We start from the raw sequence: 20602 nt of genomic DNA, 5'->3' as shown, positions 1-20602 counted from the left end.
CCCCTTGATAAATGGCAAAGACCGGACAAGAAACAAACCATGTTAACCTTTGACTTCTAAGTGTGACCTTGACCTTGAAGCTAGAAGTCTGGATATTGCACATGACTGTCACCTCAATAAGGGAACATTTATGCCAGTAATTTTAAAATCCCTTCATGAATGGCAGTGAAATGGACTGGACAAGAAACAGACCATGTTAACCTTTAATCTCTAAGTGTGACATTGACCTTAGAGCTAGGGGGTCCAGATTTTGCACAAGACATGTCATCTCATTATGGGAAGCATTTAAGCCAAGTTATTTCAAAATCTCTTGATGAATGGCAGAGATATTAGCCAGACAGGAAACAGAGCCTGTTAACCTTTGTCTTCTAAGTGTGACCTTGACCTTAGAGCTAGGGGTCTGGGTCTTGCGCATGACACATTGTCTCATTATGGTAAACATTTAAGCCAAGTTATTTCAAAATCCCTTGATGAATAGCAGAGATATGAACTGGACAGGAAACAGACCCTGTTAACCTTTGACCTTTGTGACCTTGACCTTGGAGCTAGGGATCTGGATCTTGCGCGAGCCAATTCGTCCCATTATGGTGAACATTTAAGCCAAGTTTTTTCAAAATCCCTTTGTGGATGGCAGTGTTACAGCCCAGACAAGAATTTACACAGATGCACACACAGACAGTGCAATTTTGGGGGCATAAATTTTTTTCTAGAGCATTGCATAATGACAAAATACACCAGTATAACTGTAAAATACATACCACAAATTTATCAAAATTACGTTTAACTTTGACGAGAGAACTGGCAAATGTTACACTGAGAAAGGATCCAGCATCCTGCGTGTTTGTGACGTGCTCACTCATCCGCACTAACATGTACATAGAGTTACTGAAATTACATACACACAAAAATCAACAATATCACAATCATCATATTTGGATTATTATTGAACGAAAATATGATTTTGGTAAAATATACTATATACAAGAGGGCCAAGATGGCCCTAAGTCGCTCACCTGAGTAACATACAATAACAGTGTAAACATGTTTTATCTAGTGATTTCATGGAGACAAATATTCTGAAAAATTTTAATGAAGATTGGACCAATAAACGTGGCCTCTTGAGTGTAAACAAGCTTATTCTTTGACTTGACCTGGTGACCTAGTTTTTGACCCTACGTGACCCAGATAAAAATTCATCCCATGTAAACAAACATTCTGACCAAGTTTCATGCACATCAAATGAACAAGAGTGTTCACAAGCTTTTCCTTTGAATTGACCGGGTGACCTAGATTTTGACCCCATATGACCCAGTTTCAAACTTAGCCTTTGATTCAATCATCAAGATAAACATTCTGACCAAGTTTCATGAAGATTGGGTCATAAATGTGGCCTCATGAGTTTTAACAAGCTTTTCCTTTGATTTGACCGGGTGTCCTAGTTTTTGACCCCATATGACCCAGTTTCGAATCTGGCCTAGAAATCATCAAGATAAACATTCTGACAATATTTCATGAAGACAGGTTCATAATGTGGCCTCTAGGTTGTTAACAAGCTTTTCCTTTGATTTGACCTGATGACCTACCTTTTGACCAGACATGACCCAGTTTCGATCCAGGCCTAGAAATCATCAAGATAATCATTCTGTCAAGTTTGCATCAAATCAAAACATAAATGAAATCTCTATATGGCTGAAAGGTCCATACTAGAAAATTTTGCCCCTTTCAGGGCCAGTAACTCCAGAACCCACAATAGAATCTAGCCAGTTTTCGAAAGAAATTGAGATCTTGTGACTTAAGCTGTGTGTAAGTGTGGCTGAAATCAAATATAAAATGTCACTCCTATTGTGTTAACAAGGTAAAAATTAACAAATTTTGGCTCTTTCAGGGGTCAATCTGGGGCCGTAACTCCGGAACCTATGATTGGATCTGATAGATTCATCATGGAATCCTAGATTTATTGTTGTTGAAGATATTTTGCAAGTTGGTATCAAATCAAACCATAAATGAAGTCTCTATATGGCTGCAAAAGCCAAAATAGCAAATTTTGGCCCTTTAAGGGGTCATAACTCTGGAACCAATGATGGGATCTGGCCAGTTTTCGAAAGGAACTGAGATATTATGCCAATACAAGTTGTGTGCAAGTTTGATTAACGTTGACTGCAATATGTGGTCTCTATCGAGTTCACAAGCCCAAAATAGCAAATTTTTGCCCTTTAAGAGGCCATAACTCTGGAACCCATGATTGGATATGGCCAGTTTTCGAAAGGAACCGAGATATAAATTATGCCAATACAAGTTATCTGCAAGTCTGATTAAAGTTGATTGCAAAATGTGGTCTCTATCGTGTTCACAAGCCAAAAACAGCCAATTTTGGCCCTTTAAGTGGCCATAACTCTGGAAACCATGATGGGATCTCGCCAGTTTTCAAAAGAAACCGAGATATTATGCCAATACAAGTTGTGTGCAAGTTTGATTAAAACTGATTGCAAAATGTGGTCTCTATCGTGTTCACAAGAAATTGTGAAAGGACAACAGAAACAGACAAAATGTGATCACAAAAGCTCACCCTGTCACTATGCGACAGGTGAGTTAATAAAACTACTCTACTGCATTACTATATCTAAATTTTACACATGTTTGTATTTTTAGAATAAATTCTGTTGAAACTCAGTGTCTCAAACTGGTTTAACTCAAAATTCCAGCTACATTGTATCCCAAAGAAATTTCATGTCAAGCCAAAATTCATTATCTATAAATGTAATTTCATCCCATTTACATCCAATTAATCATATTGCAACTTGGGGTGTGCTGAAGTAGTTCTGAAGTCTCATTGGTCAAAGTCTTATATATTTACATCTTGAAGTGTCAAAGTAAAATATTACTGCCTACAGGCTTATTTATGCAATACTTATATATAAGTGCAAACTATGAAGAAACACTTTTCTGATTACTTATTTTTCTCAAAAATGTAAATAAAATGTATATGACATGTTAACATAGATAATATTATGAGGAAAAAGCAACAAATTCAGCAGAAAATACCTGCAATATGTAAGAGGCTGTTCAAAAATAACGTAAACTTTGTCAATAACTTTTGTATACCTTAATGAAGCAAAACAAGAGATACACCATCATGATTTGCAATCTTTCTACCGACCACTGAAAATTGGACGCGACTGTGATCATAAAATCAGGACTTACGCCTTGTCAAAAACAGTCACACTAACCTGGCACACGGTGATCATATTTCAACGACACTGTGACTTCAATGGGATGCTTTCACTAAGTTTGCATTAATTCATATTTTGTGTATTTCTTTTATCAATTTTGATACACAATACCTAGTCAGAAGTTGTTTGGTTCAAATACTGTGGTCTTTATCCAAGGCTTCATAGACTGACGTTAACAACGAATCACAGTTTTCTCTGTCAACCTTCTCTGTCTTTTAACAATTTTGGGCCATTTTGCAAGATTAAGACAAAAATGATTAAAGATTGTTATGGCTTCATCAGTTTATTAATTTCAGTGTTTGCCAAAATTTCTACATTACTAAGCAAATGTCCGATCATCTATGCGTACCAATTACGACTTTACATTATAAACAGAAATATTGACATAATTCAAATATTTACTTCTGCCTCCCACGTCCGAATTACTAGTATGAGTAGTAGTAGTAGTATGCCACACTTTATGTGTATGTCGCCTTGATGTGTTGCTGCCCTTTGGCACATCCTTAGGTAAGTAAGTAAGTAGACTATTAGTGCAAACATTAGCAGCTGAATTCAAATCATGCCAGATGAAAAACCAACTGCGCCAGTTATACGTAGCTACGGTAACTGAAACATTCTTAACGCTTTGGTTGTCAACAAAAATGTTAAAATGTATGACCTAATTACACAAAGATTGTGAATTACAATCATATATCTCACTTTGCACTATACACAAAAGGCGGCTTCTGACAGCGAAACTCTACATTACTTTTGAACAGCCTTCAAATTATCTTCAAGCTGAATTTTGCTTATCTCGAATGAAAGCCCTTGCACCCTTGGAATTTGAGATACCAAATTTCAACTGTATGTAAATTAACAGTAAAAAATAAAGTATCAACAGATATGTGAATATTTTTCCCAATTAAGTTAGTTTTAATGTATTTAACTTACAACCCATCCAACTTGTCAGCAAATACTATAAAGTTGCCTAGATCCTCTTCTAGACTGGGAAATAATGCCAGCATCATCGTCCTGTAAATGGAACACACTTATTACAATAACACAATCAATATGATCCTCTACAGTTATTTACGCCCCATCAGTAAATAAAGCCAGCATCCTTATTAGAATTTATTATGGATGCCAATAAGCTCTTAAATAGAGTTTTCTATGAATTTTTTTTAATAACATTTGCCAATCTAATAACCAGGTTTTTGAAAACTTGGTAAACAATGACTGTCTTTCAAAAATATATACCTCATACATAAATACACACCTCATACATAAATACATACCTCGTACATAAATACACACTTCGTACATCAATACACACCTCATACAACAAGAGGGCCATGATGGCCCTATATCGCTCACCTGTTATCATTGCACTTGAGACAAGAAGGTCCTAAAAAAAAATATCTAAATCCAAAGGACAGGAACAACAAAGGGAAGAAATTTAACCAAAAAGAAGAAAAAAATTCTTACAAGGTATAGATATGTCAAAAAAACACCTAAAAATTGGAGGTACCATCCATGTTGTACCACAGAAAAGTGGTCTCGGTTTTTCCCTATGGCCAATAATAAAGAAGTTACTAAAAATAAGCTTTTATAGTAAGGTAAAAGGGAAGTAATTAAAAAAAATAAATATTGTAAGTGAACATAAGAAGGATCTGCCAAATAAATATGTTGGCATAAATGAAATTTCAGATCAGTATCTTCATTAGTTACGGAGATATACCCATTTTAATTTGAAATAATGGGAGGTAATTTGACATAAAATCAGTCCATAGTTATCTACCCTGATCGTCTCAGTCCAACTAATAACAATAATGAAATTTCAAATAATTCCTGTAAGTACTTACTGATATAAATCCATTTTGATTATAATCATGGGAGGTAATCAGATCATAAAATAACTCTGGAACCTACAACTGGATCTGATTTGTCATGAAATCCAAGATTTATTGTTGTTGAAGATATTTTGGAAGTTTGTATCAAATAAAACCATAAATGAAGTCTCTATATGGCTGCAAAAGCCAAAAAAGCCGATTTTGGACCTTTAAGGGGCCACAACTCTTGAACCCAAGAAGGAATCTGGCCAGTTCAAGAAAGGAACCAAGATCTTGTGGTGATACAAGTTGTGTGCAAGTTTGGTTAAAATCAAATCATAAATGAAGCTGCTATTGTACAGACAAGGTCAAAATAGCTAATTTTGGCCCTTTCAGGGGCCATAACTCTGGGCCCCATTATGGGATCTGGCCGGTTCAACAAAGAAACCAAGATCTTATGGTGACACAAGTTTTGTGCAAGTTTGATTAAATTCAAATCATAAATGAAGCTGCTATTGTGCAGACAAGGTCAAAATAGCTAATTCTGGCCCTTTCAGGGGCCATAACTCTCAAAAAACCCATAATGGGATCTGGCTAGTTCAAGAAAGGAACCAAGATCTTATGGTGACACAAGTTTTGTGCAAGTTTGGTTAAAATCAAATCATGAATGAAGCTGCTATTGTGCAGACAAGGTCAAAATAGCTATTTTTGGCCCTTTAAGGGGCCATAACTCTGGAACCCATAATGGGATCTCGCCAGTTCAAGAAAGGAACCGAGATCTTATGGTGATACAAGTTGTGTGCAAGTTTGGTTCAAAATAAAATCAATAATGAAACCACTATCGTGCAGACAAGAAATTGTTGACGCACGCACAGACGGACGGACGGACGGACTGACGACGGACGAAGGATGATCACAAAAGCTCACCTTGTCACTATGTGACAGGTGAGCTAAAAATACATACCTCATACATAAATACACACCTCGTACATAAATACACACCTCATACAAAAATACATACCTCATACATAACTAATCACCTCATACATACCTCATACATAAATACATACCTCTTACATAAATACACACCTCGTACAAAAATACATACCTCATACATAAATACACACCTCATACATAAATACATACCTCATACATAAATACACACCTAATACAAAAATACATACCTCATACATAAATACACACCTCATACATAAATACATACCTCATACATAAATACACACCTCATACATATCTCATACATTATTACATACATAAATACATACCTCATACAAAAATACATACATGTATCTCATACATAAATACATACCTCATACAAAAATACATACCTCCTCATACAAACCTCATACAAAAATACATACCTCATACAAAAATACATACCTAAGTTCCTCATTGATCTGTCTCCTGTAACAAAACAAATATTCTATTATAATTATTTTATGCACAGATATAATCAAGGCTGACCCTAAAAAATATTAATAAAAGACTTAGGATGTTGTTAGGTATCTCTAAAATTCAGCAGCAAGCCACATACTGAGATCCCTTTGTTTCAGGTTTCAAGTTCATAAACTGGGCTATAAAAAGTACCATACAAACAAAATATACTCTGTCTATGGAAATACCAAATACATTGTCTTTAATTAAGAATTAAGTCACATTTTGTGAGTTTAGACAGGTATAGTAGACAGGTATAAGCCACTCTGGGACTTCTTGCAAATCCATGAATCCTGCAAGCAATTCTTGGATGGTTTGCTAGAAGTCTCAATGTGATTTATACCCATATAAATTTTACAGTAACTTGCTACAAAAATAACTGATTTGCTTTCCACCATGTGTATCAGAATATCAAAATAAATGACAGGAAATCAATCTTTTCAACATCGAAATAGAACAGCCGAAAAAGACTCGTCCACATTAAATAGTAATACGCCTCCCAATAAAAGTACAACTCCAGATTTTAATTGAAAATATACTTAAACCCACAAAAAATATATTGCTGTGTTGATTCAATTTTCATCTTTCTATCAGAAAAGTAAGTGTCAGCTACAATTTAATATTCTTTCTGGAACTTTGTTGTCCAATTGTTTTTTTTTCAAACAATGCCATTTTGTTCATTTTTTTGTGATTGTCAGATTGCATGTGCAATCTCACAGAAGGGGACAACCTCAATGTTGCTTATTTGAAAATAAATGCTTTTTCTTTCTATCTAAAACATATAATGAATGTAAATATTCTGGAATGATCAAGGACTCTAACCCTTACCCTGCTATATTTCTATAATGAACTTGTCCATCTTTCAATCTGGACAGTACTTTTAACTGTTAAAAGGGGTGCTTACCAAAAAGATACTAACTGAATGACGAACAGTGCAGAACAGGGTCAGACTGCATGGATGTGCTGGCTGATCATGATCTACACTGGTCGCAAAGGCAGAATCAATTGTGTCCAGCATGATATGGGCTAAACATGTGACCTCTAGTTAATAGCATCATTTTACAATACAAATGTAAATATATAGCTATAAGTGTGAAGTAACAACACTGAAGTGTTTACATGATTTTTACAGAAATAAGAAAAATGTTAAAATATGATCATTTCAATAAGAAGCATACCCCAACAACACACCTACTGGCATAAGGCTTTGCCTCATTGATTTTAGTTTCTAGGTAGTCCCTAAATAAAGATATTAAAGAAAGTATATAAATACAAATGTACTTACTATCTGTGTGGCATTTTCACTTTAGGTTTCGAACCTATGTTTTGTCTTAAATAATATTCTACAATGTATTTTAGACAAATTACAGAATATGTTGTGTGTACTATATTAAAATGATATTCTGAAAAAAAAATGTGAACAATTTTGTATCAAAATGCGAGCAACTCAAATCAAACAAGGAATCTGACAAACATATGATTACTTATAACTCTGTTTAAAACAACAAAAACAAAATATTATGTTGACTATTTCTTTTAAAAACATAAAAAGACAAAAAAGTATGAAATGTGAAAATGCAAAACAATTTGAGCTGTGCCATGAGAAAACCAAGGATCCATGCTGTTCAATAATGGTTTTGCTAATTACATTAGTCTTTGAAAGCGAACAGCATGGATCCTGACCAGACTGCACGGATGTGCAGGCTGGTCTGGATCCATGCTGGTCGCAAACCTACTGTATTGGTTTTCTCATGGCACAGCTCATTTTATGACCATCTAAAAGTCGCATTACCTAAAACAAAAATAAAAAATCTAAAAAAAAAATGCTTTTAAAATCAAGCAAAATAAAATCTAAACTTGAAATAATTTCATCACTACAGTATACTAAACAATTTTAGCCACAGCAATCACTGAAGGTAAGTAAAACTCAGAAGGTAAAATTTTGTGATTATGGCCTTTGAACTCTTAAGTGTAATCTTGACCATAGACCAATTGCATGTGCTGTGCAAATCATCCTTGTGAGGTAAATAACTGATGTTAGGTTTATGAAAACCCTTCTTGCAGTGTAGAAGGTAAGGAGGGGTACAAAAAATAAAGCTATATGACCTTTGAGCTGAAAGTGTAACCTTGACATTGGACCATAGTGAGTCATGCCTGTATATATCTCGTTGTAAGAAGATGGTGAACATTTAGGTATCAAATTATGGTTTCCAAATATACTTCAGGAAAGGAATCATGGGCAGAACGGCTAGCCAACCAGAGAACGTTCTTTGACCTCCAAATGTGATCTTGACCTTTGATCTAATGACCTAAAATGGTAAAGGTTTCTCATCTAACAAAGGTTGGTAATAAAAGTCCCTCCTGGAAAGGATTGAATAACTTTTCCAGTCTAGCCAACTTCAGATGTCATTTTGTCTTCCTTAGCATCCAATCTAGGTTGAAAAGTTACTAAACTGGAGAATGGAAACAGAACACTAGTTGACTATCAGCCCTATTAGGGAATGAAACCCAGAACACTAGACAGGGTGCCAGCAGTACCCAGAAAACTAGACAGGGTATCAGCTGTAACTGGGTAATGGAACCCAGAACACTAATCACAGTATCAGCCGTAACAGGGGAATGGAACTCAAACACTAGTCAGGGTATCTTGACCTTATGACCTGAGTCCTGCACAAATTTTATCAAATTATTATGATGAAAATTTATGTAATTATTTGAAAAACTATTCCAACTGTTTGGATATATGCATCAGATTCTGTAAAGTATTCAAGATAGACCTACAAACACCCATGACTCCAATATAGCCCCCAACTTCTCTGTATCAAGGGGCATAACTAGCTTAGGTTTCACACAACATTACACAAAAAACAGGTATCAGCTACATGTACAAAAAGCCAAGAAGAAAGGTCAATCAGGACTTTGCTGTGTGAGAAAGCTGGAAAATTCTGTTAAATCTATAGTCTTAAAATGGAAAAAACAAGGAAGTGTATGATAAAGGAAAATCTAGAATACAATAAAGTGCTTTCTAAACGTTTAAAAATATCATAATCTAAGTAAGATAGTCGAGAAACAATATTTAACTTCAAACTGCGCGTTGAAGGCACTTATTGTCACTTTCAGTATAATGTTCAATGTTCTATGTGACAGCAGTCTATTCACACCATTAAACTTAATATTGTTTCATCAATTTTAATGCAGCATAATCTTACATGTATCAAGCCTCTCTCATATTCTGAAAATGTCTTTAAGTTCTCTACTACTAAGGTAAATCATAACTATTAAATGTGTCCAGCATAACCTGTAACCTTCCAAGAAAATAATACGATCCTGTACAGGTAAGTTTCTGATTAAAAATATTCTTTTAGCCTACATCATATTTTAGCCTGAAACAGAATGTATGTCTGCCTATGTCATACATGCAAGGTATAAAGCAAGGGGTCACTGTGTCACATCTACAACAGTTTAGCGTGCAGCTGCAAGGTCACACAGACTTACAGTTGTGATGTAGGTATCCTCGAGGTCAAACCCTCACCCAAGTTTTCCACAATATACTCCCTACAGAACGCATAGTGGAAAAATGTATGTAACATATGAATTTGCAACAGCAGACAGAAGATAAAATCAAAATTTATGTGTTAGATTACAATACTTTATACTTATACAGCATGAAATGAAGAAATCAGAATCTATAAAGAACAGATGTCAGTTCAAGTAAAATACTGCATAATACACACCCCACCCACCACACCACACAGCATCATTTCAAACGACTTAAAGCCAAAACATTTGCTACTGTTCTTTTTGTCTGCCAGATCTTTAATCATTCAAGGCACAGAAAATCAACTTTGATCAAAACAGCAGACATAATGTAACATAAAATGGTGTATTAAATTTATTTTTATGTAACAGTGCAGCCACTCTACAGCTAACACCAGTGGGAAACAGGGAAGTGTATCTGTTGTAGGGAGGTTATTACTCTGGACAGGTTCATTTAGAATCCAGTAAGTATCTTATTCAACAGAAAAGAAAATAGCTGACTTTATAGGGAAGTTTTCACTCCCCAGCAGTGGTGTTAACAGTGGGCACATTGTGTATGAAGTTTTCACTTCCCAGCAGTGGTGTTAACAGTGGGCACATTGTGTATTTACTTAATTTTGAAAAATCAAATACTCAGTTACTAATTTTAATTTTTGCCAACTAGATCCAGGGAAATACCTTGCCCTACAACTTAAAGTCATTAACATAAATCTACTTTAAAGGGTATTCGCTAAAGAAATAATTCGGCATTGTGTTGATAATGTCATAAACACTTAAATCCCAGCTCCATGGCTAACCAATTTTAACATTTTGTTTGAATTTGAAAAATGGCTTTCATATAAAATCAATTTCTTGATATACATTGCATATATCAAAAGCAATACATCTAATTCTCTATTTTAAAAGTTCCCATAACTGAAAAACATGTGAGCAAACATTACTGAATGAACATCGACTGTAGTTGTGGTGGGTACACACACTTTTTTTTCAGTAGAAGTACACAGTAAGTACAGGTTAAAACTAGATATGCATGTAGTACAGGCAGAAGCCATTATTTGCTTATAAAAGCTGCAAAAACTGTGATCAGATGTAAAGTAAGGCAAAGAAAAATGAGTAAAAGAGACAAGGTATTCCCTGCAAAACCAGGTTTTTCAAGTACTTTCTATTTAACACTGATCTTCACCTAACAATAACTTTAACCCAAGTGGCTGCAAAAACAATCTCCCAACCTTTCTGTTGTAGTAAGTTACTTACATGCAAAGTCCCATCACAATATCTTAGTTCAGATTAGAGATACTGAGCAAAATTCCTTTCTCTGTTTTTAGGAAGAGTCACATCCCAAATACAATCAAAAGCCAGATCTTCATATAAGCTTTCTTTATATCCCAGTCACACATATGGCGCGGATAGCTACGTCTAGCCACGGATAGAAACGTAGTAATCTGAATCGATCCGTACCTGAGCTGTACCTTAAAGTAGAAATCCGTATCAATCCATACTGCTCAGATACGGATCGATACAGATTACTACGTTTCTATCCGTGGCTAAACGTACCTGTCAGCGCCTTATGTGTGGCTGGGGTATTACACCAAGTTTGGTGACAGTATGTCAATCATAACTTTATTTATAAACCAGAAAGCACCTTTCTGGTGATCCTTGGAAAAAAAATACATATATATCTGCAGCGACTTTGACTTTGATCCTGACCTACAGCATCTAAATGGCTCTTTTTGCTATTTCAAAAGAAAAAGTTAAAGCCTGGCCGGGATCAGAACCCACCTAGAATGGGATTAGAACCACCCCTCATTCATGGCTTCCAGAATGTTGACATTTAAACAGGTACAATAGACTAACACCTCAGACCACTGCGCCATGGTGGAATTTTCAAATAGGTTATCCTGACCTTGAATTTGACCTAACTCCATACGCATTCCGAACCTTGGTTTTTCTATAACCTACCCCTCATGCAATCCCAACTTTATATAATTTCAATACATTTATAACCCAAACACTTAAGTTAATGAGCAGAAATGAAAAACTTGACACCACCATCAAGCCTAACAACATTGCCAATCTTATAAGCAGATTTTCAACTTTGAAAAACCTGGTTAAAAATGTATCTTACAACATTTCATCTTCAGTAGTATACCATAATCAAAAACAACACCAAAGTTACAAATCTATTTATATACAAATGTACATATATACACCTTATCAAAAAATTCTTTTATATAGGAATGTTTTGGAGTTTGTAGTTATGCTACAAGCCTTGAAATGCTAACACTTGTTTAGAACTACAACAAATGCATGAAACTTCATTTTTTTACGATTTTCAATGATATATTTCTAATACTTGACTGCTTTCAAGAATATATTGTTTAATTAGATTTATTAAAATACTAACAAAAGCCATATAAAGACAGTGTGATGAACTATTTGAAAGTATGTTCACATCCCACTACATAGTACTAGCTTACATACAAACACTTTATAAAAATGTTTAGCAAAAATGTACATGGTCAAACCCTTGCTGTGAAAACAGGAAAACATTTAACAAAATTGACACTGTTTTTGTAAGGCTATGGAAAAGACTTGTGCGGAGGCTGAAATCATTTAGTCTAGCGTGTCTGAGAAAAAACTTAATCACATGACTTTCATAAAAAATTGTTAAACTGTGGCATATTTTAGTTCAAATTTAAGTCAGAGTTATGGAACATTCCCTTTAAGGTTGCTTCAAAGAGCCGGGGTGTTCTGTGGAGTTTGAAAGCATTCAGTCCAACAGTTGCTGACAAAGCCACTAAAATTAAAACACAGATGCTAGTGCCAATGTAAGGGTGACAACTCTATCTCTACAATAGTCAAAGCAAGGGTGACAACCCTAGCTCTACAACAGTCAAGCTAAATATCAGGTTTCACACCAGATTCCTGAAGTAGCAGCATATACTGTTAAAGCACTTAGCAATTTTTTTTTTCAAACAAAAAGTAGAACAGCAGAAATGCCAAAGAGCTCAAGCTAAGAGTGATCTGCCTTTTACTTGTAAAGTACCAGAGGAAAGAGTGATCTGCCCTTTACTTGTAAAGTACCAGAGGAAAGAGTGATCTGCCCTTTACTTGTAAAGTACCAGAGGAAAGAGTGATCTGCTCTTTACTTGTAAAGTACCAGAGGAAAGAGTGATTAGCCCTTTACTTGTAAAGTACTAGAGTTTTTGTGTTTAGACTGACACTCTTCAAACATGATCTAAATACAGAACAACAGCATTACAGAACTTTGTGCTATACCTGGGATAGGAATCATCATCTACCAATCTGAAATTTGGTTGTCATAGAAACATGGTATTTAAAAGATGAAACTGTTTCATAATTATATCAGGTAACTTATGAGGATACCGCTTATCATTTGGCATTGATATTCTGCACATATGAATATCATCAACAGGAACAATATATTCCGTGGTAATGTATTCTATACTTTGTACAACAAATACATAACAAACATTAAAAAAAATACAAGAGCTGTTGGAGGACAGCAACGCTCGACTATTCAACAGCCTTGTCAATTGAATGAAAACAACAGTGAAAGAAGGGTATTAATTTTGTAAGAATGCAAAACAGGGTTATAGAACCTGCACAGTGCTTATCAGCTCTTGACAGTGGACAAGTGTGTGAAGTTTCAATCCATTCCAGTTAGTGGGTACTGAGATACCAGCTTACATTTAAGAATTTAACCAAAAACAGCTAAGTTGAAAATGGGGCATAAATTTTGTAAAATGCAAAGTAGAGTTATTAAACCTTTGCACTGCATGTCATATCATGACAGTAAACAAGTGTGTGAAGTTTCAATCCTTTCCAATTAGTGGATACTGAGATACCAGCTTACATACAAAAACTTAACCAAAAACTACTAAGTCGAAAAAGGGGCATAATTTTGGAAAAAAGCAAAGTAGAGTTATGGGACCTGCTTAGTGCATGTCAGATCATGACTGTGAACAAGTGTGTGAAGTTTCAATCCATTCCCATTAGTGAGCACTGAGATACCAGCTTACTACAAAAACTTAACCAAAAATTTCTAAGTCGAAAAAGGGGCATAATTTTGTGAAAAAGCAAAATAGAGTTATGGAACCTGTGCAATGTAAGTCAGTTTATCACAGTGAATAAGTGTGTGAAGTTTCAATCCATTTTCACTAGTGGTTACTGAGATACCAGCTTACATACAAAAACTTAACCAAAAATTTCTAAGTCGAAAAAGGGGCATAATTTTGTAAAAAAGCAAAACAAATTCTGGAACCTGTGCAATGTAAGTCAGTTTATCACAGTGAATAAGTGTGTGAAGTTTCAATCCATTCCCACTAGTGGTTACTGAGAAACCAGCTTACATACAAAAACTTAACCAAATCAGGACGCGGATGCCGACGCACGGGTGAGTCCAATAGCTCTACTATTCTATGAATAGCTGAGCTGATGAAATGATTTGGTCCTTACAATCATATAAACAAATATAACTTTCTACATTTCCATCAGGCCGAAAAGTAAGCAACGTGACTTTGTAAACTGCAAATATACCATTTATTTATTAACTTCTGAAAAATAAAGAGTTACCTCATATCTTAATTGCCAATTAACATTACCGAAGTAATACTGTCATAAAAAATAACAAAACGCATTTTTAAAATGTTTACAGAATTTTGAGCATCAGAAACCAGATTATTCACATTTTTTCATTTTCTGCTTTTGGACAGTCTATCTTAGAAGACAATAATAATTGATGCATTTTGTATTAGATAGATCAATTGAATACTACATGTACATACTGTATTGTAATTTTTGGTTTCTGCTTCATCCAGATATCCCCAGTATCCTCAGCTTCATCCGCCTCTTCCTGTAACAATGAGATATATTGCATAAGTTTATAATTACTTATACAGTTGAAACTCAGGATCTCAAACTTGTTTTTCTTGAAATTCCTGCTATCTAGAAGAAAATACAAGTCCCATCAAACAATATTCAGCAAAAACACATGCATCAATTAAGATGAATTTCTTTGATTTTAAAGTAAAACACTCAGTCCCTCAGAATTTTTTTTTTTTTTTTTTGGTTTAACGCCATTTTTCAACAGTATTTCAGTTATGTAATGGCAGGCAATTAACCTAACCTGTGTTCCAGGATTCTGTACCAGTACAAACCTGTTCTTCGTATGTAACTGTCAACTTCCATTTATGAACAAGAGCCATGTTAGACATGGCTAATCCCCCCACCGTGCATATTATAACTGAAGGCTAAAGTTCCTGGCAAGTTAGTGTTTGAAAGTATTAATTTTGGGGAAAGCTTTGAAGAATCGTTTAGTTGTGGTCCGCATCAGGGGTTTTAAAGATGTGGAAGAAAGTTTAAGTCAGTGGTGAGGTGGTTTACTGCTAAATTTTATTAATTTTCATGGACAGTACAGCTATGATGTTTTTCTATATGGCTACTGTAAAAAGAAGGAATGGAAAGCTAACAGGGAACAAGAGTGCCAGAATGTCACAATATACGCCCGTCACAGCAAATTTCTTTACTCTAGAAGCTGTATTTGCAAATGGAATTTTAATTTTGTGGTTGTTTAGTAATCATTGTAAGTCTTTTGTTTTTCTAAGTCCACAAAAAAACTCCTTACCAGGTAGAGATACCTTAAAATACACCTAAAATTGGAAAGTAACATCTATGTTGTACCACAGAAAAGTGGTCTTGTTTTTTCCCTACGGTCAATTATAAAAATGTTACAATATAAGTTATTTATAGTAACAACTAAGGGAAGTTAATCTCAAAAAAAAAAAAAAAAAAAAAAAAAAAAAAAAAAAAAAAAAAATTGTAAGTCCATACAAAAATCTTTACCAGGTAGAGATTGGTCAAAATACACCTCAAAATTGGATGTAGAATGCATGTTGTACTACAGAAATGTGGTCTCGATTTTTCCCTAGTAATGAAAAAGTTACAATAAAAGCTATTTAAAGTAACAAGAAAGGGAAGTAATTCTAAAGAAGGGAACTGCGCATGACACTTCGTCCCATGATGGTGTATAATTGTGCCAAGTTACATCAAAATCCATCCATGCATGAAGAAGAAATGCTTCGGACAAAGTCATTCTTGTATCTGACCTTTGGCCTCTAAGTGTGACCTTGACCTTAGACCTAGGGATCTGGATCTTGGGCATGACACTCTGTCTCGTGGTGGTGAACATTTGTGCCAAGTTATATAAAAATCCCTCTATGCATGAAGAAGAAATGCTCCGGACGAGGTTTTCATTCTTGTATCCTTTGACCTCTGTGACCTTGACCTTTGACCTCTGTGACCTTGACCTTAGACCTAGGGACTGGTTCTTGCGCATGACATTCCACCTCGTGGTGGTGAACATTTGTGCCAAGATATATCAAAATCCCTCCATGCATGAAGAAGATAATTATGCTCCGGACAAAATTTTTAAGAAAATATGCTAAAGGGGAATAGCTCAAAAAATAGGCAAGGTAGAGTTCTTGTTCTTGCACATTGCACTTGCTCCCAATGTGTTCTATCAGTGAATGAAGTTTGAAGAAAATCCCTCCAGTACTTCTGGAGTTATGCTCCGGACAAAATTTTTTAAGAAAATAAGATAAAGGGGAATAACTCAAAAAATAGGCAAGGTAGAGTTATTGTTCTTGCACACTGCACTTCCTCCCAATGTGTTCTATCAGTGTATGAAGTTTGAAGAAAATCCCTCCAGTACTTTTGGAGTTATGCTCTGGACAAAGATCGTTGTGGACACACGGACGCACGCACGGATGGAGAGCATTTCTAATATCCCTTTCGCCTTTGGCGGGGGGATAAATCAGAGGTGGAGGATGAATGATTTCAAACAAAGTATCTTTTATCAAAACGTCACTGAGAACAAAAGCCTTGCTCAGGGCTCAAACTCATGACCCTGGGATCTGTAGATCTGCGCTCTCCCTATTTAAGTGGGCAGGAGGTAAGTGGGCAGGAGCTAAGTGGGCAGGCTTCCCTTGAAATTAGAAAGAATGAGTTTGTATTTGTTTCAGAGACTGAAGAGGAAATCTCACATCCCATATTTACCATGCTTTATAACATAATTTCAATCACTAGTCCTTGGTATGGGATAATGTTAGGAGTGATGAATAATGCATTCACTAGGATCCAAACTCTAGGCCTCCAAGCAATACTTATTTTAACCCATTGAAGTGTTGTTAGTTATGCAGGATCCCTGATGCACCCTCACCACACATAAATAGACATGATCTGTACATCCGACAATAGGTGGAAGAATTATGTATGGTATACCTGTGTAGACATGATCTGTACATCCGACAGTAGGTGGAAGAATTTACAGCAGAAATCTTGCTCAGCCAAACATACTGGTTCAAACTCGCTGAGTACCTTGTCAAACACCTAAAATCACAATTTTTACACAATGTTAATGACAATGCAGTAATTCAACAGCTTTTCAATTTATTAACTGGTTATACAATTAACACATAAAAACACTCAAATCAGGGTCCAAAATGCAAACTATAACATAAATTTTCCACTAAGACAGACTTTGCTGACACAGCAGGCTTATCATGATTGCATTACTTCCCATAATTCCATGTAAATCATTATAATCAGTGGCTAAATATTTCATAATATTAAATTATGTGTCATTTCCCTGATAAACCTTTTTAAAACAAGAAGGCCCTGACTTGCTCACCTGACCTAAGTCTTACCCAAGATAACCTAGTATCCTGGTTTGACTAGTTTTCCATACGCTAAGAGTTCGAGTCATTTTTTTGCAATGAGAAACTAGCGTAAGACAGAATCAAGTACATTACCTTTTAATAAGACTATTATCACATAAGCAGTGCTGCAAAAACAAAAATTTAAACAACCAGTTCTATTACAATAAACAGTTTTATAACACCTGTCAAATTAGGTCGCCATTTGCAATGTTGACATGTTTTCGATACCTTCACTTCCTCCACCATACATAATTTAGCAAAGATTTCATAGAGATAAACATTTTGACCATGTTTTATGTAAATCAGGTAGACCATTAACCAAGTTTTTCAATGATTGACCTAGTTTTTACCTCAGGTACTCCAATTTTGAACTTGACATAGATTTCATAGAGACAACTTTCCAACAAAGATTTATGATGATCAAGCTGAACAAGAGCTCCGCCAAGCGGGGCAATATATGCCCAAAGGGTTATATCAGAGAAGGATGGGAGCAAGATTTAAAGAACTTAACTGTTGAAGCCCAAAGGACAGGAAGAACAGAGGGAAGAAATTCAAAAAAAAATATTCTGTGGACAGAAATTTTTAAGTCCACTAAAAAATCCTTACCAGGTAAAGATATGTCAAAATACACCTAAAAATTGGAGGTACCATCCATGTTGTACCACAAAAAAGTGATCTCGGTTTTTCCCTATGACCGATAATAAAAAAAGTTACAAAATAAGCTATTTATAGTAACATAAAAGGGAAGTAACTCAAATAAAAAATTTATTAAGGTGAACAAAAAAGGAATCTGCCAATAAAAACAAGAGCACTGCAATACAGTGCAATATACACACGAAAAAAAGTCATATGACCTTTGACCCCTAAGTTTGACCTTGACCTTGAAGCGAGCCATTCTAACATGCACTCTGCAGGTCATCTCAATGTGGTGAACATTTGTGCCAAGTTTCTTTAAAATCCTTCAAGCGGTTCAAGAGTTACAGAGCGGACACGAAACAAAGTCCTATGACCTCTGACCCCTAAGTGTTACCTTGACCTTGAAGCAAGCCATCCGAAACATGCGCTCTGCCTCAATAATGTGAACATTTAAGCCAAGTGTCTTCGAAATCCTTCAAGGGTTCAAGAGTTATAGAGCGGACACAAAACTGCTAATGGACGGACACCAGTGTCATAACATAATACATCCCTTTGGCATATAAAAAGTGTTAACAAAGTTTTTCTAAGATCTGACCAGATTCAGATTCTTCTTAAAACTGGCTAAATATTCAAAAGTGTATCATTCCACCATCTCAGACCTACAGCACTAAAACTTGTCTTTAAAAGACTTTCATTTATTGAAAAATAAAACCAAAAAAAAAAACCCATATCACCCCTCTGAGGTGTCCGAAGGCCTCAAACCTGGTCTACCTGGACAATATTGAGACAAAAGCTCATTCAAATAGACTGGTGCATTTTCAACAGAGCAAATGTACATGAAAAGAGCAATTTAAGGTAACCAACGCAGGTGGCAATGGGTTTGATTAGATCTGTCAAATTTCCTGTGGTTTAAAACAAGTTTTGCACACAGATTTTGAATATACTGCATTTTGCTTATATCACTCTGTTACACCATACAAAAAGAAAATCTAAGATAAAAAGGAGCATAGTTCTGGAAATACTGCAGGTAGAGTTACACAGCTTGTCACACTAATGAACACAGTCACTATGACCTGGTACAGCAACTTTCAACTGAATATCTTCAGTAACAAAGAAAATATTGAACTTCATAAAGTTTTTTAACCAAAGCAGGCACCAACACCATTTTGACTGCGACAGTCCTCCTTATTCTTAAATAGTTAAGCTAAAAATGAGATACCTTGCAACCTAATTTTTTCAATTTACCTGATCAAACAAGTGTCTCATAGCAAGGTCCGAGTCCGAGCCCTGTACGATAGAGACTGAGTCCACACTGTGTATAGATCCTGCCCGCTTCTTGCTGTCAAGTGGTGCTCCTAAACTTGCTGATGATCCTGATAGTTTGGCCCCACTTACATCTAGAAACAAGAATGATATCAGTATTGTATGACTCATTTGAAAATGCCCATACTGGGCCCATATCTAAAGGAAAAATAATGGGACACTAATGTCCCAAAAATATGTGCACGTCCACTTCATGTAGATGACTTATAATTAGTTTCATTTCGGTTTGATGGAAACTGAGTACAAAATATTCTGATGTAGTAATATTTCGAAGTAAAAAAAGAACACCATACCTCCAAACAAGGGACTCGTGATGGCTTTAGATCACTCACCTGAGTTATGCTGCTTGTTTGAATGGTTTGGTAGTAGGTTATGCAAGGAAATTATTTTGAAACAGTGCCAGTGTTTAATACTGGCAGCTAATGTGTGTGTGGAGGGTGGTATAGGGGGTAAGACATTTGGGGAATGACACTGCTTACATAATAGGGAAAAGTGACCACACTCCCTGCCGGCCACATTTTTTTTTTAAATGAATAATTTGTACAATCTTTGTAAAAGGTCATCAAAGAAACATCCGAGTAAAATCATTTCAAAGTTGGGCCTGCAGCCTGGCAGCCATGTTTTTTGACAAATTAAAATAATCAGAATAATCCTGGTTGAAGACCACTTACGTGAAATTATTCAAAATCAGGCCAGCAGTTTCATACAAGCAGATTTTTAAAGTTTCCACAATATACATATAATGAAAAGTGACCATGCCCCCATACGGGCCATGCTTTTTTGAAGAATCAAAATTATTTGAACAATTTTGCTAGAGGGTCACACAAAGACTTTTTGTGTGAAATCATTTCAAAATGAGAGTAACGGTTTAGGAGGA

General features: G+C 35.4%; 1 protein-coding gene across 5 annotated transcripts in view; it reads right to left on the bottom strand.

The window, feature by feature from the left end:
• LOC123556235 (exocyst complex component 1-like) overlaps positions 1-20602 on the bottom strand; it is a 54048-nt gene that overhangs the window by 12500 nt on the left and 20946 nt on the right. For 2 of the 5 annotated variants that reach the window (XM_053542492.1, XM_053542491.1), the window contains exons 12-19: positions 19648-19799; positions 17330-17437; positions 14836-14903; positions 13307-13333; positions 9986-10045; positions 6437-6460; positions 4161-4241; positions 759-885 (exon numbers count right to left, since the gene is read on the bottom strand). In XM_053542492.1, coding sequence (XP_053398467.1) covers positions 759-885; positions 4161-4241; positions 6437-6460; positions 9986-10045; positions 13307-13333; positions 14836-14903; positions 17330-17437; positions 19648-19799 — 647 coding nt within the window. The remainder of the gene's footprint in view (positions 1-758; positions 886-4160; positions 4242-6436; positions 6461-9985; positions 10046-13306; positions 13334-14835; positions 14904-17329; positions 17438-19647; positions 19800-20602) is intronic. The other 3 variants (XM_053542493.1, XM_053542494.1, XM_053542495.1) reach the window with 3 other exon arrangements.

This window comes from Mercenaria mercenaria, chromosome 5 (genome assembly GCF_021730395.1).
Source record: "Mercenaria mercenaria strain notata chromosome 5, MADL_Memer_1, whole genome shotgun sequence".
NCBI lineage: Eukaryota > Metazoa > Mollusca > Bivalvia > Venerida > Veneridae > Mercenaria > Mercenaria mercenaria.
The sequence above is the reverse complement of the archived record's forward strand: the minus strand, read 5'-3'. Positions and strand labels throughout refer to the sequence as shown.